General features: G+C 43.1%; 1 protein-coding gene across 1 annotated transcript in view; it reads right to left on the bottom strand.

Annotated features, from left to right (window-relative positions):
* Nucleotides 1–147: 147 nt before the first annotated feature.
* Nucleotides 148–23,009, bottom strand: part of LOC112572606 (chitin synthase chs-2-like) — a 30,494-nt gene continuing 7,632 nt past the window's right edge. The window contains 26 exon segments of the mRNA XM_025252359.1: nucleotides 148–2,087; nucleotides 2,983–3,253; nucleotides 3,911–4,207; nucleotides 4,406–4,702; nucleotides 4,704–4,765; nucleotides 4,768–4,881; nucleotides 5,299–5,375; nucleotides 5,498–5,826; nucleotides 6,011–6,292; nucleotides 6,539–6,769; nucleotides 7,165–7,331; nucleotides 7,539–7,739; nucleotides 8,245–8,458; nucleotides 8,716–8,869; nucleotides 9,287–9,395; nucleotides 9,720–9,799; nucleotides 10,008–10,014; nucleotides 10,152–10,310; nucleotides 10,497–10,623; nucleotides 10,625–10,637; nucleotides 10,864–11,153; nucleotides 11,656–12,330; nucleotides 12,475–12,597; nucleotides 13,026–13,232; nucleotides 13,666–13,795; nucleotides 14,351–14,652. Coding sequence (XP_025108144.1) covers nucleotides 1,939–2,087; nucleotides 2,983–3,253; nucleotides 3,911–4,207; nucleotides 4,406–4,702; nucleotides 4,704–4,765; nucleotides 4,768–4,881; nucleotides 5,299–5,375; nucleotides 5,498–5,826; nucleotides 6,011–6,292; nucleotides 6,539–6,769; nucleotides 7,165–7,331; nucleotides 7,539–7,739; nucleotides 8,245–8,458; nucleotides 8,716–8,869; nucleotides 9,287–9,395; nucleotides 9,720–9,799; nucleotides 10,008–10,014; nucleotides 10,152–10,310; nucleotides 10,497–10,623; nucleotides 10,625–10,637; nucleotides 10,864–11,153; nucleotides 11,656–12,330; nucleotides 12,475–12,597; nucleotides 13,026–13,232; nucleotides 13,666–13,795; nucleotides 14,351–14,652 — 5,067 coding nt within the window. The 3' untranslated portion in view covers nucleotides 148–1,938.

The following is a 23,009-nucleotide window of genomic DNA, read 5'->3' as shown; positions in this document are numbered from 1 at the left end:
ATTCAGTCTACATATTTACGCAAAGCGCTCTGAGCAAATCTTTGGAATAGCGCTATATTATTATTATTATTATTATTATTATTATTATTATTATTATTATTATTATTATTATTATTATATTATTATTATAGTAGTAGTAGTCTTAGATCACAAAATATACTCTGAACATTTTGATATGTATTTTGATACTTTGATATAAGCTTATATCACAAAATTTTTATTCTAAGCGATGTACAAGTACACACACTTCATCTGCCATTCACACAGAAATTCACGCCACGTTGTAACGGCCATGCCTGTCCCACCTGCACATGATGACGTATTGTGCTGCACCTGCAGTCATACAGGTGCTTGGTAAGACAGTGCAAAGGAAAGAAAGCCGTGGTACACGTACCTATGGCGAGAAAAGAATAAATACGGCAATGTGACTAGACAGGTTCTGCAAATGTCAAGCTCCGGCTGTAAATTTATCCACAAAGGCGACCTCCTGACTGAATGTAAGAGAGTACAAAGCATAAGACGATTATGAAAAACATAAAATGTGTTTTATCACGTTTTTAAAATGTTTCAAGTAAAAATAAAACGCAGAGCAAAAACTGTGCTACGAACATCTCAAAAAATTACAAATGACTTCTTGTCAACTGTCCTTGTTTACAAGTCACTTCTGTATCAACTGTCCTTGTTTACAAGTCACTTCTGTATCAACTGTCCTTGTTTACAAATTATTACCCGATCTAGAGACTGGACATCATACAATTTGACGGGTGGGTGACTGCGTGTTGAACTCTCCTGAACCTAGTCGTTCAACGTTAAGTGCAACTATAGACTGGTCGGTTTAAAATCCTGTCGTCTGCACATATGGAGCATCAAGACAGCACGTGTGTGGAGTTTCAAAGTTAAGTTAATGTAAGTAACCTGGTAAACACTGAAAGGTGTTGAAACATAAGTATGCTATCAGCAAAACTGTGGATTTGGAGTTCAGGCGAGAGACGAGCTGTCAGATCATGAGAGAGTCAAAGGTGAGCTGATGCCACGTGTACATTATGACAAAACATTATTAAAGCATTGCAATATGGATGAACAGATAAACTAAAGGATGGCTCATTAGTTTGCAGACCAGTTTTCTGATTGTGGGTACACGGTTGATTGTCCGTTGCTTCTCTGGTTTAGAAATTAATTAATTAATTAAAACAAACTTTAAACAGATTGTTTTAAGATAAATCAACAAAAAGAACAATATATTATTAATGTTAAGAGAGCAACACAGGAACACAAAACAATGCTGATCATAATACATCACACATACCCATAATGAGCACTTACATCAGATCATTTGTATGTGAGATTAATTATACGTCTTGTCCAAATGTGATTTGTGGATAACTACGTAAGTGAGCAACAATCATTCTCATTTTTTTGGCAAAGTGGCGATTTCTTAATTAATCATTTGTCAATTTGTATTTTCTAAATAGTACAACAGCGGCCTTAACTGAGACAACATTATGTCACAGGTTTCAAGGTATCACAGGTCGGGTGTCCAGCACATGACTACGGCAGAACTTGACGGTTGGAGGTGGATAGCTTTGCAATTCCCACCTTTAATGTTCACTGTGCATATTATGATTTCATCAGAATCTGGAGGTCTGAGACTGGTAGTCCTGTCCCGGTGATTGCCCTTCTCCCTCACTAACGGCAAACGGGGAGAAACCTTCGCTTTGTACGGACAGAATGGTTGTGACGGTGGAAGGAGCGATGGAGAAGGCATCCTCCTCCCTGAAGCCGGGTGTCTCTGAGTCTGGCTCGTTGTCGTCGGGTTCTCTGAAGGCCACCTCCTTCTCGCCGTTGCGCTTGCTCATCGGGCAACTTCGTGCATCTCGATCCTGTCGAAGGCGCCGGTGGTGGGCGACTGCGCCGGCGTCACGACCTCCTTGACCTCACTCAGCACGTTGAGCGAGATCGAAGCCCGGCGAAGCTGGCGCGGAAGGCAGGCCGTCCGTCCTTGTGTTCGGACCTGTTCAACATGGACACCAGGTCACCGCTTGACCCCCACGTGGACTTCCGCTTGGGCATCTGGCCGGAGTGGCGACCTGCAAATACGACTGACATGTGACTAGTTGCTAACCAATCGTCTTGAGTACTTTACTCAGGTGTTTGCAGTTAACAAAAGACTCACCAGAACCTGATTGTTTCATTGACTCCCAACTGACCTGCTCAAAGGGACTTTACGTTTGTTTATTCACAGTTTAGCCAAGTTTCAACGCTGTTTGACTACATGTGCTTTACTTCCCAAACTGAGATGTGAAAAAAGTGTCATAGTGTGTAAAAATAACGACACAGTTGACAGGTTGTCTGAACGAAATGCTTCCACAACGTTTACAGTAGGATTTATTCCTACAATCCAAATTTTCAGACTATTTTACTTTCTTACACAAAGCTTAACATACTTACACATCACTAAGTACTCTTTTAACGTCTTGTCAAAATTAATAAGGATCCCCATTCTTTACAATTAAATACCATCCCCAAGCTTTATTGCTGATTACCAGTAAAACCGTCGACCCGAATCATGGTATAAAGCGAAGACTGAACACTGACAAAGAATAAACATTCATGGACATTTCATGCTCTCTTTATTTCTCTGCCAAAATCTGCTCTTCTCCTGTTTGTGCCTTTTTCTAATGCTGTTTGTCCCCTCTTCCGTTTGTTCCTTCATCTGATCTCGATCGTGCCCGCTTTGTCTGCTGTTCACGCGTCCGTGTTGACAATTTCAAGTAAGGATGGGTGGTTTTTCGTATGCGTTCTCTTATTCTCAATCTATCTAGCCTGTATGTCAAATAAAATCTTTCGCGGAAGGCTGTTAAGTAATAAATTATATGATGTTATAAAGATATATATATATATAATTATATATGATGTCGTTTTATCTATAGATAGATTGCTCGAGATCCCTTTCAAAGAAGTGTGAGACTGAGCAAAACTCACCCTCCTCCTCGCTGATGGTGTTGAGAGAGGTTCGAGACTGCGAGAACACGCCATTGACCAGCGAGACCCAGGGATCCTTGCGCAAGGTGTCCACGTTGGCGGCGTTGCCGTGCCCCTGGCCTGTGCGCGCGCGGTGCAGACTCTGCCACTTGTGGGCCTTGAGCAGGACCGAGGTCTTGTCCGACTTCTCGATGGCCTCGATGGCGCGCTGCCGCTTGCGCAACTTGCGCGAGCTGTTACGCTTGCGATTGTTCCGCTCGCCCGCACGTTCCTGCAACAGTCAGTCGTACATGTAGGCTGACATATGTGCATGTAGTCTAAGACTTTTATTTGTATTTTGGCTTCCCAATGTTGTGGATTTAAATCTGACGAGGGAAGCCGTCGTCAGGCCCTTACTGTCTGAATTCTCCTTTCTGAAACTGAATTTTTCTTTCCACGAAAGAAGTGAGTGCCGTGCCATTTGTCTGCTGCCTTCCTTAAACAACATCTTAAATATTTATTTGTTTGTTTATTTATTTACTTCTGAATTTTGTCTACATATGTCTCAAATTATTATACAAGCAAGCAGCAGTATTCATGAATAAGAAGACAGTGCTGTTGTCTATACGACGTCCTGCGTACTTTTTGCATTTCGCGTGTAAAGGAGAGCACTGCATATTATTATATTGACATACATAGATTCATCCCCTTTCAGCTACGTGAAGGTGGCTAGACGAAATCAGTCAAACAACTTTGTATAGAGCGATATATTCTAGATAAAGAATAATCCTCCAGTCTCATTCCCTCCCACCTCAAGTCCAGAAGTAAAAGCTGGATGCTAGCAGTTTCCCCCTAAAAAAAGGACAAAGGAGTGAAGAAAAGCATCCCAGAATAATGCCACGAAAAAAAAAAGAAAGAAAAGAAATTGTCAAAAGGAAAAGTCACGTGCCTGTCGGAGGTCGCGCGCAAACTTGAGGTATCGCTCCATGAAGCGACTTGCCAGGTTGGAGTGTTTCTGCTCCGCCTGCCGCCCACGCTTCCGCGTCAGCCGCAGCACCGTCTTGCGGCGCCCGAGCTTGGGGGACTCATCCGTTGTGCTGCTGCTGTCGTCCAGGGAGGTGCTGGTGATATCCGAGCGTGTGTCGTCGTCGTCGTCGCCGAAGGTCTGCATCTGCTTGACGAGCTCCAGCTTGTCGGAGACGTCCATGGCCGCCATTTCCTGCTGGTTGAGCTTCATGCAGTTCACCTGAAACAGCGACACGTCTTACTTAGATTCTTTTCACTTAAATAAACATCATCGGACTGAAACATTGTGCACTGATATCTTATTAAAGTCTCTACTGGCTTTGGTCCTATCTTTCGTCTTTCGAGTAAAGTTTCTTTATTTCGAGTTGGAGTGTACGAATACGCTGTGAAAAAGGGACGGCAACAGTTCAAGTCTCACCTCTGTGGAGGAGATGATGTGCAAGAAGGTTCCCATACGATGGAAGAACATGGCCAGGAACTGTATGACCAAGGCGATGCCGAAAGTGGCCATGAAAAGGAGCGAGATGGGTTCAAGGGTCAAACTCTGACCTTCGTCGTTCTTGCAAGGCAGCGGTATGGCCAGACCATTGCCATCGTTGGCGGCGTTGGTGTACTGCAGAGCGGAGATGACGACGATAAAAAGCGCATTGAGGAGGAAGAACAGGAGACTCATCTTGTTGCGGAGCTCCTTCAAGTCCTGCTCCATTTTCTTTTTCTTGACGGGGTCGTCCGGCAAGTGGGTGTAGGTAGCGCGCGACCACCTCGCGCCAGAATCGGCTTCCTCCGTGCCCAGGTAGCGCACTTTGCCGCTGCCTAAGTCCGAGTCCAAGATCCAGTTGGGGGAGTACTCCGCCTCGTACTCGCTAGCTATCATGTCCGGATACATTAGGACTTCTACGTTAACAGACCAGAAAATATATAATTTGACTTGTCTACATCAACACACCAGAAAACAAACTATTTGATTTGTCTATAGTTAATTTAATTTTGGTAGCAGAATTCCAGTAGTTAATCTCCGAAAATGGCGGATATTTTTGACAATCGGTGCAACAAGCATGAGAATATAATGATTCCAGATGGCATCGTAAAATGGCGGCCAACATAAAAGTCACAACACGCAGTGACATCAAACGTGTGACAAGAAAAAGTCGCTAAACAACGGACAACCGTCAGTAAACATTATTTTCAGATCCTTTTTTTTGAACTTGCATATAGCGATGTGGACATTGTGGAAGACTAGTGTTTGAGAATACACAAGGCAACGGAGCTTTCAAATGTATATGTCAGGAAGTAAAAATCTTCATCACTCACTTTTAATGTTTTCCTCCTGTCCAGTGATACCATCTTTTGCCTCCAGTTGGTTTTTGTCAAGGTTGTCTTTATCCTTCCTAAAATGCAACAAAATATTAAGTGTAAGTAAAGTTATAATGGAAAGTGTTTATCTTTTCACAGACATCAGGGTGACAGTTCACAAGAAAACACCAAATGTCTGTGCACAGTGTGTACTTACATTTCTGCACTCGAGTCTTCAGATACAGACGGAATTCCGGAAACACTGTCCTTATTTCCACTTTTTATTTCAACCATAGCTTTTTCTAGACGGTCAAGTTTTTCCAAGATGGCTGACGTTTCCAGTTTGCTTTTGTCCTCCGCAGGTTTTGGGCAGCATAAGCATTTGAAGAGGTTGCCGCAGCTGAAGCCATAGTCACTGTCCTCCTCTGTCTGTCCTCCTGACTTTCCCATCGAGAAGACGTTGAGAAGGTTCTGGAAGCGCGTTTTAGAGTTGTTTGCTGCCTTTCGTGCCTGTTGGCTGTCAGGTGGAGGCGCAGCCGTGAGAACCTGCAACATTGAACACGAAAGTCCCGTTGACAAATGAGCCATCTTGGTTTTGTCCACCTTCCCACACGTCATCTTATCTTTCTTCCTGTGTCGCTTTCCTTTCTGTCTAAATGTATGCATTCTAATGATGGGTAGATTATGTGTCTACTCGCCTATACATTCTCTCTTTTGATCTCTTACTGACCTCTCGTGTGCCCCAGGACACGACGTTGAGGTTAGTGATGGAGTAGATCATCAGCAGCATGGACATGGCGGGGATGGCCATCAGATACAGGAGGCCATGAAACAGGCAGCTGAACTCCAGCGGATGCATGATGGCCGAGATGATGAAGACGCCGACGACGAAAATCATGAAAATTGTGGTCGGGGCGCAGATGCCGTCCTTCTTCATCTCCAGGATGAGGCCCACGATGACGATCATCATCACCAGTGCGTAGGCGATGGACAAGATGCCTGCCAGCCCAAGCTGAAATGACCAGAGTGAACAGAACATTATATCAGACACTGCCAATAAATAATATATATGTGTGTGAGAGAGAGAGAGGGTGCTACTCTCTCATCCAACGAACAAAATTTTGCATTCCATGACTAGGTTGATAACTTCCATCGGAACCAACCAAGCATCCAGCAATCTAACCGTACGAAAATATTAAAATGTAGAATCTGGTTCTCCACAAGACAACTTATATTTGTGTGGATGGCGTCGGCCTACCTGGATTTTGCTCCTGCATGTGAGGCAGACGATAAGGAAGATGACGACCGGGGCGAGGTTGATGAAGAGCGACTGCATCAGACTGATTTCGCGGAACGCCGTGCTGATGGCGCCGACCACGAGCAGGAAGACAGTGGCTGGAGTCAGCATGGAGGATGCGAACAACAGCAGCTGGTACACCATGTACAGAACCGACATGTTCTCGTTCACCTTGATCAGGTGGCGCCAGCTCTGTCAGGTCATCAAACCAGGCCGGGGTCAAGGCCAAAGTACAGAACATTTAATTTTTCATCCGTTGATAAGATATTACTGTTTATCACTTGTGAAGAAACACGCGGACTATGGATTGACGATGTAAATGGTTACCATATAACCAACCATATTTTTTAGATTTTACTATTATTTTTTTCGGAAAACCGATTACACAGAAATTGTAAGTTTTTTGTTTGTTCCGTAAAAAGTCACAGCTTCTAGGTTGAAAGATATATTTCATGTGAAACTTTTCTGTTGAAAATCTTCATCAAATCCGTTCTTCATTCTTGTTTTATATCGTTACTATTCGCGGTCCACCCATATCTGCCCAATGCCGAGGGACTTAGGAGTTGTTGTCTGGGGCATGCTCTCACCTGCAGCAGATCCATGATGTTGGCCATGGTAGAGGGCGACCACCGCCTCCTCTGGTTGAAGAATTCTTCGAATCCCTCCGGGCAGTAGGTGAGGGCGTCGGCGGCGGCGCAGTACTCCACTCGGTAACCTTGCTGCAGCAGCAGCGTACACAGCCAGCGGTCCTCGCCTGCAGACAAACGCCACGTCACAATGCTTCAACTTTTGACCCTTGACCTTAAAATAATTATAGTTAGTATACGACATGGCAACAACTGAGATACAGCTAAAGTCCTGACAATCTGACCATAAAAAGATCTTTATAAACCCAATGAAACAATAAAATATTTTGTTTGGAGAAAATACTACTAGCCACGTAGAACTGAGTTACTCTCACCTTGATCGTACTGAACGTAGTGGCGGGCTTGACCCGAGACGGTGGCGTACTTCCTCATCACGTTGTCGTCCATTAAAGCCGAGGCGCGGAACAGCGAGAAACATCCGGGACTGCACAGCACGCAGCCAATCATGTGCTCCGTTGCTTTCTGTAGCCAGTGAGAGACGGCGTACTCAAACTTCTGATACCAGACCATTGGACCTGTCACAAAGTCAAAACCTCAATCATTCTGAACAAGGCTTAATGTTGTTTACCATTGTTTGCATCTTTTGCAACTTTCCTATGAAAATGTCAGTGTACACATTTTATCGTCTGTTCGTTTGTTTTAAGCCATGAGGATAGATTGAAAAGGTCGACTTATTTTTTTTTAAAAACAAAGAATCGGAAATGCGTACTACATTTTTTCATTATAAAACCTAAAATGTATATTGTATTTTCCATTTTCGTCTTCACTGTCCGAAGATGTGGACATTCTATGGCGCTAATTTAATTCGAGAGTGGTGGTTAAGCTAGTAAAAAACTAATTCGTGTCTTCTGGCAGATAAGTGGGTTTGATTGTATGATGACAATGTTCAAAAGATGACATGGCTCTCTCTGTGACATAACACGTGTATAACTAGTCAACGCAGTGTACGCCATGAAACCTATCGAAGGGAACAGATGTCAAAGAACATAAAAGAATATCAAAATAAGGTGGGTTTTGAACCTGTTCCGATGGGATGAATGCGGCCACAGGCGGCTCCGACCTTCTCATTCTTCTTCATCCGATCGACGAGCAGCTGCACGGCGGAGGGCTGGAAGTCAACGTCGCCGTCCAAGGTAAGAAGGAAGGTGTTATCGGCGATGATCTGCTTGCGACGAGCATCTGGCAGCTTCTGGGCCACCAGGCGATGACCCAGCAGGTAGTACATGTACATCACCTGGTTGCATACAGTATGGGTATCCATTACCTAGTAGCTTATAATGCAAGTGCATCTCTAGTTACACACACCACAAGTACAAACACCTCATTACCAACTGCAGCACGTAACATTACCCTATGTAAAGTAATTCATTACCGTAATGTATAGATCATAGACAATCAAACTGAAGAACCAGAAGGTAGAGACATTACTGTGCACCTCCCCGGTAACCAATAACACTCTGTACTTTAATGACATCATCTGTAGTCACCCACCTGGCTCCAGCGCTTCTTATGCCTGATCTTAGCTTTGTCTTTGAGGTGGACGATCAGCTTATTCTGTCCAGGCAGTGTCCACTCCAGTCTTCCTCCATAAGGAGTAGGATATTTTGACGGAGGGTCAATCTTCATCTGAGTTCGATGGACAGCTCTGCAAGGAATATACGAGAAATACCTCTCTCTCTCTATATACGTTTCCATATCTTGAAGACTTGAGAAAACAGTTTCTTGACAGTCGTACATCAGATTAAAGAGTTTAAAACAACGCCGTTTGATAGTTTAAGTGATAACAGTTTATGTTAAGAGCAGAAAACACATTTGAATTTAATTCTGAAGTTCTTGTGTGGACTTTTTTTTACAATTACAAGTATATCTGGAAGGCCTGTATAATGTATACCACTAATTTCAGAAGTAAGAATATCGACTCCCGTGTGTATTAACGAGGGTAGAACATTTTGCATGTTACGCATTTCTCTAGTAAGTTGTACAAAGAGCCTTTTTCTGTACTTTTATCAACAAGTGAGTCGCCAAACTGTTCCCCACCCAGTGGCTAGTGAATACTACTCACGAGGCAGACCGATCGATGACCCGGATGATCTGCTTCACAAAGTCGTTGGCGTGATAATCGTTGTCGTCGTCGTCGTGCGGCTCGAAGGCGTCGTCAAAGAAGAAGTGAGCTGCAAGTGGAATGATAGATGGGTCAGTCAGTGCATCAAACACCGTGTATACATCGGTCACAACACAAAGAACATATATCGCTTCGATGGGATCACTTGTTCTCTTGGGGTAGGACTGGACTGTCAGACTCAAAACTGCCATCGACAGTTGAAAGCTAGGGTTCACAGTGATAGATGATGAGGATGTGGCTCGGAGTATGACTTGCTAAAGTTGTGTTTTGAACTACTTGGCGCATCCTGTTGAAAGACGACAGTAGTAAACACACTGGAGTACAGGCTACCTCAGAATTAGATACAAACAGCAACGAGACTAACGCTGGATACCTTCGAACTCGTAGTAGTCTGGATCCACGACGTCGAAGAAAAGGTAGGCGTGCTTTCTGGTGCACTGGTCAAGGTCCAGCCTGGAAACAATCGTAGCCTGTTTATGTGTTTCCAAAATTTGACGGGAAGAAGGAGCAAGTCACAAGTCAAACATTTTGATAATTATGGCGCCTAATAACAAAGCACAAATCCACAGAGAGAGAGAATGCGAACTTGAAGGTTTTTATTGACATCTTGCCAGTAGAGAAAGCTTCAATATCAGGCTCCTACACTTGAAGGCTCCTACACTTGAAGGCTCCTACACTTACAGGCTCCTACACTTATCATTATGTTGCGCAGAACGATGAGAGTGTGGATAGTTTCCCACATAAATCTCAGAAAGTTCAAGAAGACGGAAGCAGGTGCGGGGTACAGATCAGTCAGTACCTGAACAGGACTTGAGCACCTGGTTCATCTCCTTCTCTGTCTCGTGCCACAAGGTGGCGCACACGTAGATCATCGGCGTGACGTCAGTGCGCAGCGAGCCCGAGGCTTGAACCCCGCCTCCTCCGCGAGGTCATTCTCTCGCTGGAAAAACTCCAGCGCCGTTCTCTACAGCAAGACACGAACAGAGTGAGCAGTTTAATAATCCATAAAATCTTTTTTAAGAGGCGAGTTTAAGAATGTTTGGTGTGAACAGTTCATGAAATCTCATTTAAAAGACAAGACTGAAACAGTTTGTGAATGAGTGTGAAATTGTTGATCAAGGAGGAACTAAAGACAGATGGCGACACAGGCAAAGTTTGAAGAGAGCTGAAGTCAAAGACAAGGTCTGAACCTTTTCAGTCTTGGCTTCCCTGTCGCGGTCGTCCCGCCGTCGGTTGAGAATGAGGGATTGCTCCAGAAAGATGCTACAATACAGAGGGCTGCACAAAAAGCCTGCAAAACACAAGCAAAACAATGTCATGAGAGCGAAATGGTGTGTTTACATGTCATAAACTTGTATTAGTGTAGCGCTCAGTATTAGTCAAGTCTTGCAAACGTCAAGAAAAGAACAACATTGTAAGAGTTCGGGAGGACAAAAATACAATTTAGAAAAATGAAAGCTGCAGCAAAATGTATTAATTAAAGATGAGTGCAGGCAAAAAGCCCACAACCCGCTGACCTTTCTGTCTGCACCAGACGTTCCACGCGCGGGAACCAAATGTGGGCGGCGACCCAGATGAAGGAGAGCCACCAAAAGACGGCGATAGGCACGTAGAACTGCGTCAAAAGTGCGGAGAGGAAGTTGGAGGACGCACCGTTGACGTCACATGTCCAGTACAGGTAGGAGGGCATGCCAAAGAGCGCGGTGGTCGTCCCGTTTCCGTTGCCATTCCACGTCTCGCATTCGCTGATGAAGGCTCCCACCAGAAGCGGCAAGGAGATGGTGAGAGGGAGAGCAAAGCTGCCCACCTACGTACATAGAAAGAGCAACAGTTGTCATCAACACTGCTTTAGCGATTGATACTTCATGTGTAACTGCTGTGGGCATGATTGTGTGAGTAACCAACGACGAATTTTGCAAGAGAAAGCATAATCACTTAGTTAGTCAGTTAGCAAGTTCCCAGGTTACTGCAGGAAATAAAGATGGTCAGTGTAGACACCACCAGATCCCACCCGACATTAAAGTCGAGACAGACCTGTGAGACCTTTGCACTGAGTAAATTCCATGAACCTAAAAGTGGCTGACTTCACAAAGAATTTGCTCAAAAACATTTTATTAAAAAGATAACTGCAAGGGAAACTAATTTCAGGTATACTATTGATAACATTTCCGAATATCAAAGGCGATTTTGTCTGTCGCTGAAACGATAGTCTTTTTTCAGATACACTAAATCGGTTTCATGCATAAAGCATTTAATACATCACGATTTAATAACTTAAAAACAAACTGAAACAAAGAATAAGCATTTACCTGAAGCAAGACTTTACACGCTGTCTTGGCGAAGCTGTAGCAGAGAAGACAGGAAACCACCTGCAGCAGCATCACCCAGAATGCATCCTCGAAGTATTCTTGCGCTTCAACGTTGGAGACACCTAGCGGGTAGTTGAGGTGCGGGCACTCTGTCGCCCCGTTATTGCCGCCAAAATACAACACATTCAGGCACTGAAGGTTGAGGTCACTGATGATGGCGGACATGAGGGCCAAGGTCAGCACAATTTTCCAGATGCTGACGCCGATGTAGATTTTCACGCGCATGCGCCGAGTAAGTTTCTTGAGCTCGCGCAGCTTGCTGCCTAACGGTCCCAGCACCGTGTACTTGTTGACGTAATTTTCCCAGTAGCCGCAAGAGATTAAAATTAAGGAGACTGGAATCGACCAGGTCTCCTGGGTCACCTCACCTAAAACCGCGTCTTTGATTGGCCACAGCAGCAAGACGGATGCTTGGACGAGGATGGCGAGCACGTCGACCCAGTACGTAAAACAGTTGCGACCATCGATATTTTCTTTGTCAAACAGTTTTAGGATGGAAGGAAGGAAGGCTACCCCCATGGTCAGCACCAGTCCACGTATGGTGTCCATGGCGGCAGCAACTTGGAATGCAAAAAGGCTAACTCCAATGGTGTTGAGTGTTTCAGAGACTAGCACCTGCAAAATCAAAAGCGAGTTTTATTCCAAGATGGACTAGATGATGTGTAATGTCTTATTATTAGAATGAAAGATGTGTGGAAGTTTGTAAACGGAAGACATGTATAAAGTTTGTAAGAGAAAAGAAAAAAAGAAGTAGATTACAGTGAAAACTGCAGGGAAGGTCGGAGTGCGAGTTTTCTTGAAGCAGGCTCGCCACGTGCACTTGCCGAAGGTCATGAGGTAAGGGGCGACGATGACCAGTAGCAGCGCCCATATCCACCGCACCTGAGGATCACAAGAGGGGTTAACGTTCGTCAAACCACCCAAGGAGTACATGATGGGTTAACTTCTGACCAACTGTCTTGATAATATGATGTGGGAGAGAGTTAATGGCTGACACTTGGGACGTTACGATCCCCCAGAAGTAGGTACAGGATGTGACGTTCAGTTATCAGCTGTTAGAGACGTCACTGTGAGCGTTTAAGCCAAGGGTAGAGCGAAAAGGATGGTTACAGTCAAGACTGAAGCTTTGGTCTAAGGTAATAAAAACCTTTTATTGTCTTCTGAACAGTTACAAGAACACTTCGGCTAACTTCCGCTCACATTTCATTCGATGAGAAAGTTCTTAATGAAAAATAACATGATGGATATGTAACCTTTAAACACCTTGCCAGCCCCTAACGACATGTAAAATTGTTCAGAAACCTGGCTACCTGCACATTCTGCGACAGTTTATAGACGTTTCCCGTGACTTTCTCAGGGGGCATGCGCGAGCAGGAGAGAAACTCACGGCCGCTGGGAAGCTCGATGCAGTAGAGCGTGGCGTTCTTGTATATGGATGACGTAATCAGCAACAGCGCGCTCTTGCTGACGAACGCCGATACCAGCACCAGCAGCGTCAGGAAAATGCCGACAACCACCTGATAACCCACGTGATCAAAGAAGGAGAAATCAATCAATCAATCAATCAAGCAGCTTCCTGCATGGCCTCTAGGACAAAGAAGGTTAAGAATGGAACAACATCTAAAAATTATAGCTGGACTGTAAATAGACTAAACCTTCATAAATTCCTAGTTCGAGTTCTGCCTTGAGATGCTATTAATGAAGCAATTTCATTTTTCGTCAGTCTACCCACTTCTGCCCATCTTTCAAACGCCATTATCTTCTGGCATTGTGGTCGTCGAGAAGCAAAATTTGTGGATGAAAGAAATGCATTTAATCTCCAGAAAGCAATTATTTTTAGTTTACTGCGGCTTCTCGAAAGTATTTTCACGACAGAAGCCAAGAACTATAAGGGCGTTCAAGGTGTGCCGAGGTGACTGACCCGCCCAGTACGTGGAGTGTGGGACTGACCTTGGTCATCTTGCGGAACTTGTTGATCGTCTGGTCGTCCAGGCCTTCGTCCTTATGACGCTTGAACGTCCGGAATACGTCCCAGCTCTTCCATGGAGACCGACTGTCTGCACTGCTCATTGACGTCAGACTGCCCACAAGATTGGAGAGTGTACTCACCAGGGGCGCACGGCAACATCATGCAAGAACTTCGTGACCTCAGCGCCACGTGAACAAGCTAATTCCTACTCTCAGCTACAGGTTTTTGTTTGTTTTTGTTTTTTTGTTTGTTTGTTTGTTTGTTTGTTTGTTGTTTTTTTTTTTTTTTTTTTTGTACATATCTGTTTCCGACAATGAACAAGAGAGGACATCTCACTTGTGTCGAGATATTATCAGGTAGCATTTGCATGCTTTAGAAATTAAGACTAAATACAATATATGACCGAAAGGATGCAGATCTGCCTCTCTGGTTATGATGAATACTTTGTGTCAGTGTTGCAAAGTGCGCCTAGGCACCACGTAGCCTGAAGCTTATGTATAAAATTTTTCTATCAGCTTCTATTCAGGAATGATGGCTGTTTCCTCCTTTGTTTATGAACTGCGAGAGACAAAAGTAATAGAAAACAGAAACAGTAAGCGCGCACCGCCCTTCTCCACTCTTCATCCCAAACTGATTTCCGGTCTCCCTGACCCCGCCGTGACCCACCTGTTCATGCTGTCCCTGACGCCGTCTCGTGAGCGCCCGGGAACGGTGCGACGCCGGAAGTCTTCCAGGTCGCCGTTGTGGTCCAAGTCCTCGCGGTCGCTGTTCTTGAAGTTCTCCACGCTGCTGGTGTCACTGATGGCGCCGTCGTGCATGTGCGACGCTATTTCGAAACCGGGGTTGATGATGCCGTTAGGGACGCTGCTGCGTCTTGGGAGGAGCTCGTCCTCCATCTTGGGCAGAGTGAGTGTAATCTGGCGGTGAATCAGAGGCCCCGACACGGACTTGACAGACACGTCGCTATCCTGAAAACACAAGCTTCAAGTACAATAGTGTGTGTGTGTGAGAGAGAGAGAGAGAAACATACACACAGAGACAGAGGGGGAGAGAGACTATGCAAAGCAAATTTAAAATAAAATGTTTGTAACTAAGGACTGATTAGTTAACTGTTGCATAGTTTGCTCTAGTGGTCATAAAAACGTATCTTGCAAATAATACAAGACCTAGCTGACACAATCCCCGCAAAGTTTCTATGTAGATGTATTCCCCGTAGAGACAGGTGCAGGGGTGTAATGAGATGCCCCTGACCAAAGTACTTACATGCTGTAACAGACAATCACACGAATGTAATGGGACACCTTTGACAAAAATCACTTACTATGCCGTAAATTCTTCTCAGACGTTCCGGAGTCCTCATAGTTGTTTGGTGGTGCAAAACATTCTCACTTATAACTTTCTTTTTTCACACACAGCTATCACCAACCTCTTTGCTCCATGTCGTTATCTCATAAAATGCTAGAGTAGTCTCAATAATTGGTTTATACTTGGTTTATAAACCAGAACCTTCCAAAAACATTGAAAAATACCAACGCTTCAACAATTCTTGTCGGAATTAAAAACTTCTTTTGCAGGATACCTAAAACAAATCCTGACAGCTGTAATAACAAGAGAGACAGGTGAGACGGTCCTATACCTAGTTTTCCACCTGCATGTATTAAATCTTCACCTAACTAACCGTCCTACAGGCATCTTCATCTCGTCAGACTAGTTGAGGTCTGCCTCCAGCCTCAGGCCAGAGGACGATTACCGGTGTTGACACGGGAAGCCAGCGAGGCTATCAATCCATCGTGGAAAGAGGAGGATGGGCTCGGGTGAGATGACCTCACACCTCAGATAACTGACACCATGGTCACGTGCCGGTCACACCCAAGGCTTTTAGTGATGTTGTGCAGCGCGTGCACCTCGTCCTACCCTGGATGCTCCGCGCGTTTGCCATTTGCTCAGCCAACTCGCGGTCTCTGGGGTTGTTCAAATGCCACCTGATGTTCCCTACAGGTTATCCCCCCTTTAATGCTCGATGAAAGGAAGGCTGGAGAGGAGAGCTGTGAACTTCGTGAACCGCTGCTGCGTGCTAATGTTAGTTAACCTGTTAACTAAATGATCTCAACAATGCATCATTTTGTCTGTACGGTGTCACATCCGGACAGATCGAGGTTTTTGAACACAGAAAGATACCGTGGAAGAACCTTCTATGCGCGCTGGGGAAGATGTAAAACCAGGACAGCCAATCCTCGCTGACTGGCGACAGGCACTAACCGTTACTCCACCGGAACGCCCCTATGCGCGAGCTTTACTTGTGTGTGTGTGTGTTTGTGAGAGAGATTCTACGCGCAATTCGTTGCTGATTCCAAACTTTGTGTAAGGATGATAATAATAAAAGTAATTAAACTTTATTAAACAATTAAAACCCCATTTTTAAAAAAAATGGACATGCAACAAACTCGACATATTCTATTTATAGTTTCAACCTAATCAAAGGCTTTCAAGTTATTTATTGTTTGAATAAATACTCTAAATGCGCTAAGTTAATAAAGTTTTAAAATTTTCATAAAGAAAGAAAGATTAAAATGAGAAATAGCGAATCCAAAAATGTACATTCTCTTATTAAGCACGTCTGCTCAGAACAAGTAAACTAAAAGTCGAATTCCTTCTCCGTCCACCAGATGGAGGTGCAACAGAAATGCAAGTCAGTCCTTATTTTTAAATTTGTGTTCAGAAGCCGTCAACCAGGAGGTAAAATCCTTCATCGCCCAACAGCCGAAGCTGCAGCAGGAGCTGGGGTGAAATGATGTCACATCGCTGTGAGATAAGCAGATAACATCCTTCTTCTGAAAATAGCTCGCGACTCGATTGTGCGTGATATCAGTCGAGCTATTCTTAATTCGTGTTCTTTGGAGATCCTGGACAGAGGCAACATCAAGAAAGTGAAATGTTGTCAAAAGGGTGTAGCATCATCCTCCCGAGTGTGCGTGTAAATGCCCAGGGACCGACATATTTCTTTGGGCGAACAATCTGTCCTGACTTCCTGGATCCAAACAACAATTTAAAATTAGTCGCAAATCTTGGATATACCGTCTTCCTTGTGATGTCTTCTTCTCATGTTTCTTTATCCTCCCCAAAGTAATCATTTCAGGTTGTTTGCATGTTCGCATTAGTGTGTATGTGTGTGCTCGCGCTCACGAATCACAAAAAGTAAAAGTAAAACCACTTCTTGTGATCATCATTCTCCACGCACGACATGGAGGCTGGAACAGATGACCGAACAAACAGAGAAAGGAGCGCATAGTTGGTCATTGCAGTCACAAAGAATGAATATCTTTGGGGGTGGAGGATGCAGGTCATAATGAAAATACACCAGTATGCAGACGAATGATTGACTCAAGCTACTTTTTGTGCAGACCTACTGTGACCTTTCAACCACATGAAGGCGTGCAGGCCAGAAACAGAACTGAGGCCAATTGAGCACGAGTATACTGTAGACTTTTAGTCACTTTCCTAGCAGAAAAGATAAGATATTTAGCCACAGTAGGTGCAAGACTTCAACGGACTTTAGGTACAAACCTACAACGGACACTCACTTTATTTTAAATTAAATAAATTATTTAAAGGAAATTTGGACATTGTGCAGAGTCTGTTTTCCATCTGTTTAACAACACTACGTTTGACGACTGTCAAACCTTACCTGTTATAGAAGTTATGTTTATGTGTAGTTTTACCTACATACATAATACACAAACTCGCTAAAAATGATTTTAAGTAACAGTAACGCTTCCAACGACTTCAAGTGGTCAGGTTTCATTCAGGTCTCACAGTGATAAGCGGAAGTGTCGTCACTCATGTGCAATGACCAGAGGACCTGAGGCCTCCTTTACCGAGTGTTGATTGTCTCGTCAAACACTCGCCTTGAGCTCCATCTCGTGAGATGACAGAGCAAACAGTGCAATCTGCGCCTAATTGCTCTTAGCGCTCACAGGATGATGGGGTGCAGGATGCAGGTATGATGAAAAGAGACCTTCAGTTCACCCGAGGGTAAAAGGAAGGTCCAGCCGAAGTTCTTAGAAAAAGTAAGAGCAGTCTATTCGAGAAAACACTAGAGTCAACGTGTTTAACACGACGAAGATGTTAATAATCGTCACACGTTTGTTAATATTGTGAATCAGAGTGTTGACAGGAAGACTAATAAAAAGACAGACAAGCAGACAGGTAGACAGACTGTTTCTGATCAGTGGCTAGATGAGGACCAGTGCAGCCTTGTCACCTGTCAACTGCGCAATGTCAACATCAGCGGCGTCAACGTCCACAACGACAATAATGAGCAGCCAGGGAAGCTCCTCACAGTTGCTGTCAGCTCTACTGTGGAGCTGAAGGATCGAAGCCAGGTCGGGTACTTAGTCGAAAACGATAAACCCCATGACTACCAGGCAGAAATAAATATCTGAAAGGAAAGGGGGCGGAAGAAAAGAGTAGGACTCCGCCTAATAAGTCAGCCACTTACAGTTCCTCGCTCCCTCTCCCCTCGGTCCCCAAGATAAAATTCTTCATCTTTAAACGCAGTAGCATCGCCCACGCAAGTTGAGGTACAAATGACATCAGAAGCAGAACCCAATCACAAGCATCCGACAAAACAGGCATCAGTTGCAAAATTCCCAAAACATAGATACGCTGGAACTTCGCCCCATATTTTGAGATACCTATCTGCCTACCACGGGTATATCGAGCTGATACAGAGGACAGAGAGGAAAGAGAACCGTTGGATGTTTGTACATTTTAGTGAGAGGCAGGGTGGATGGGTTGAGGCTGCTTATCACATGCGCAATGACTGTTGTTGGTGATGGACATTCCAACGTATCGCGAGGGTCAGTCAGGGAAATGCAGACAGCGTAAAAAATGGACGCAAACTTATCCTAAAACTCGGATGCCTTTATCGTAAATATTTATCAAGGAGGCATTCCTTATGTTGAGCAATCAATAGCAGCTAAAAAATGTTAAAAGAAGTGACAACCGCTCCTTGGAGCCTTAAATTTGTGGAGACAAAAACTAGGTTCTTCGACCTCTCGTAACCTTTCAGACAAGTAGGTTGATGAAATAGTTTTGGTCCAGTACACAATTTCCATGACTTAAGTAGTTAATTTAGACAGATTTTAAAAAGACTAGATTTGCACCTGAATATCGTCAAGGTAGAAACAAATGGCCAAGACTGGCATTGCTGCTTCTCGAGGTTGTCATGACGATTCCTTGGTCACAATAATGTCAGAATGTATCACTGGCACACCAAACAGTCAGCCGCTACAGTGAAACTAAATTTGCTACCCAACACAAGCGAAGACAAACAAAAGTGAACATAGATAATCGCCAGAATGGTCTAAATATTTCAGAGAAATTTTATTCCTTCCTGCCAGGACAAATGGAACCATGTGTGTTTTAGAAATACGTCTATATGTCATTTCTGACTTGACAAGGTTATGATCTCTGTTATAGTCACTTGGCTGCCACCTTCAATGACTTTACAAGTTAGACTTTAGGTCTTACTTACTTCGAAGTAAAACTAAACTGAAACTAAATAAATTAATCACAACGTATTGAGGATGATGTTCTTTCAACATGTCAGCAATTCTTGGCTTAATTTAATGTTAGACTGGAACCAGCCTCCACTTCTAGATATGTTGAAAGAAGAAAGAAGGGCGAGATAAGATGCCATAAGTATAACCATGCCTGACCATGAGGCAATAATGAGGATCAATGACAACAAAGGAATGAATATGAATGGCGGCAGGTAGGGAGGAAAGTAAAGAAATACGTGAACGGACAACTGTTACATGGGTTTGGGCCACCGCCACGCAGACATGAGAGAGAAAGAAAGTGAGAGAAAGCGAGAGAAATGGAGGAACAATAGGAGATGATGGAAGTTGATAGGAAGGACCGCAGACACAGCGGCGCAAGTGCAAATAAGACGACGGCTTAAAACTCCCCATGGAAATGAAGATGCAAATGAGTTTCAAACAAAGGGATTCAGACAAGCTAAATCAAACATGGCGTACATGGTTACCCCTCTAGCCCCCAAAAGAGGTTTCATGGTTTGTAAATTGAGGTTTTTGCAAGCACAGTAACATGCTCATGTGTGTGCGTGCGTGTGTGTGTATTTGAATACAAGCAAGCACACACAAAGGTAGAGAATGATTCGATCAGGGTTCACACCGGTCTGATCACACTGAAAATAAGGACCTTCTAATGAACTTTAGAAACTCATTCGGGGTCACATCGAATCCCGTGATACTTGACTAGTAGTCTGTTAATATTTATACCTAGTAGCTCTGACTAATTGTTTTCTGTGAGACGGTAGGAGCTTAGGCTTTAAAAGCACCACTAGTTATGTTCCCTGTGGTCAGACAGGACTATATTATTGTGTTTGTGAACTGTGGTGACAAGAAGAATTACATGAATACATTTTACACAAACATTTCTAATAAACACATCTCTTTTCTTTTTAAGGACATATTCGCTAAAAGTAAGCAATTCTAAGCCTTATTTTGTCCACACACAAATCTACAAACTTAAAGCACACAGTACGCACACTATGGAGAGACAAAAAGAGAGAAAGCAAGAAGTGAGGACTGGAAGTTTTTTTCTGGAAGTGTTGTTGGCGACCAAGTCCAGTATGAGCGTTAGAAGTGTGTATGTGTTGTAAACGCCAGTGTTTTAATTGTGATTGCTGTGTGTTCTGTGTGTTTTAGGTGTGTATGTGTTGTATTGTAAGCATTTAAATTATTTGAGTGTGTATACATTGTATATAATTGTTGTATGTGTTGTGTATTCAATGTGTATGTGAGTTTATATAATTATAAAAGAAGTAAGTGTTGTCTGATGAATGTGTTGTAAGCGTTAAGCGTGTGATTGTAGCAGAATATTCACAGTAAATAAAACTTTCGATTGTTGTTGTTAGACATTTGAGGAGTGTAAGAGATTTGTAAGAGATTCCTTTATATGCATACTCATTTGTTCTTGCTCAAAGGAAAGACACCATCTATAAATAACCATTTTTAACCCACCCACCCCCCACTAAAAAAAAAAGCTTTCACTTTTGAAAAGAAAGTCTGTTGAAACCCTGTAGTTTATTAAGAATAATTTTACCGCTCGTACAAACACATCAGCTGCGCTCCATTCCAGGATCCTATCCACGATTATTTCACGTACTCAGAAAATGGCCGCCACAGATGAAAGAGATTTGATCTCGATTGAACTTCAGTCATCGGTAGAAAAAGGGCAAAGCTTTTAGGATTTGTATTATTCGAAGGCCAACAAATATAATAGGAAAATGATCGCAGTTTCTTAACTCGCATGTGTGAAAAACTTTCTGCTCTACGGTTCATCACATTGCAACATCTTCCCCACTGCTCGAGATTCTGGATCTACGTGAGGTCACAAGATGACCTTATCCTCCCTCCTTCACTGCCACTGAGGGGATGACAGTCATGTGTGCGCCAAAAATGGATAAATACATGCCGTTGCTGCCACCAGCATCACTGCTACTGTTACCTTTGTACTTTACAACTACAAATCACACCTGCAAGTCATAAGACTGTCTGAGAAGAAGAGAAGACTACAGCGCTCAAGACTGCAGCTTTCACCTTCTCAAGGCAGTAGCTACACTAATCGTGAACACAATGAATTCCTAGTTTTGATGGCCATTATTATTATTATTATTTTGTTTATGTTTATGGTTATATTTTGCGTCAAGCGCTTTGATGTGGGGTAAATTAAATATTTTTTTTTCTTTAAAGAAATGTTCAGGTTGGATAGTACATTGGTCCTGTATGCATGACTGCACATATTAGAAGTATGTTTGTATTGGTTTGTTTGCTTTCTTGCCAGCGTGTTTGTTTTTTCCTTGTTCGTGTGTTTGATGGGGTTTTTTTTTTTTTTTATAAAAAAAAATCAGAAAGACATGGTGAAATAAGATGATTATGATTAGTGGGTTATTGTTTACTAGTGTTATTGTCTACACATTGGTGGATTTCCGTCGAAATGTAATGATTTTTTAGTTTGTATATGATCAATGTGGTCTTGTTTACACGTAGTGAGAGACAGAGTGTAGTCAACTAAATATTAAATACTAAATATTTCTTTGCTGGCACCTGCCCTGATTATTTCTCTGAACTACTCTTCCCTTATATCCCAGCTAAACAACTCCTGCTCCTCGACTGATGATAGTCTCCTTATTCTTCCTGTCACCAAAACAACAGCATATGGTCACAGGATTTTTAGTTACTGTGCAGCGAAAACAATGGAAATTTCTCCTTTTCCATATTCCGCCACATACTATTGAATCCTTTAAATGTACACTGAAAACACCTCTTACGTAAACATTACTCCTGACAACCTTTCCCATAATACTAACCCTAACCCTTCCTTTTGCATATTGATATTTGGTTCCTCTTTGTGTTTTCTGTATTTGATTTTATTCTTTGCTTAGTAAGGTTGTTTATTCTTTTATAGCTCCTATGTTGTTTGTTTTCCTGTCCCTCATATGCTGTCCATGTTTCGTTATAGTTCTTAAGCGCCAGGAGCATAATCTTTAGGAGTGTGAGTTTGCGATTTAAAAATTTTGTATAAATTATTAGTATAAATTATTATTATTATTATTATTATTACAGTGTGACTGTGCATAGACTGATGTTGAAATGTAGATGTCCTCACAGGTGTTGTCTCTAGACAATGATGATGATGATGATGGAATTAATAAAGCATAATATCTCAGCTAAAGGCGGACTCACTGCGCTAAATATGTAGTGAAAATATCGTGTTTGCATGGTTAAAATGTTAGTCCTGCGTAAGTACTAAAAATATTAGTTTCCATGCATATTGTGTCACATATTTGTGTATATTTTCTAGATATAATGTCTACTCTATTTATTTTTATCTATGGAAAAAGGCTCCTAGGTGCAAGGAAGCGTTCTGAGATTTGATCATGCCTCTTCGCTGCATGACCTTATTAAATCACACCACCCTATCACAAAACAGCCGAAAATAAAGCTGTATGCCTCATAGCTGCGAAAAATGTGAGAAACCCGTGAAAACGCCAGCAAATCAAGTATTCTCGTAGAAATATAGACAGAACATAAACAAGATATTATCTATTTATTTTGGTCATTCTATTTGTGCATGTTGTAGATGACTTACCTTAACGAAGCGCTAGCCAGACATCTAATACTTATGACGACTGCACGGGAATCATCGGCGACGGACTAGTGCCGCCGAGCCTGCACCCGAGATACGGCGAGATATGACGGGGAGGCTGCTGCTGGATGACCTAACCGACAATTTC

The sequence above is a fragment of the Pomacea canaliculata genome, linkage group LG1 (assembly GCF_003073045.1).
Source record: "Pomacea canaliculata isolate SZHN2017 linkage group LG1, ASM307304v1, whole genome shotgun sequence".
NCBI classification, from domain to species: Eukaryota; Metazoa; Mollusca; class Gastropoda; order Architaenioglossa; family Ampullariidae; genus Pomacea; species Pomacea canaliculata.
Note: the sequence above shows the minus strand (reverse complement) of the source record. Positions and strands in the feature narration are given on the sequence as shown.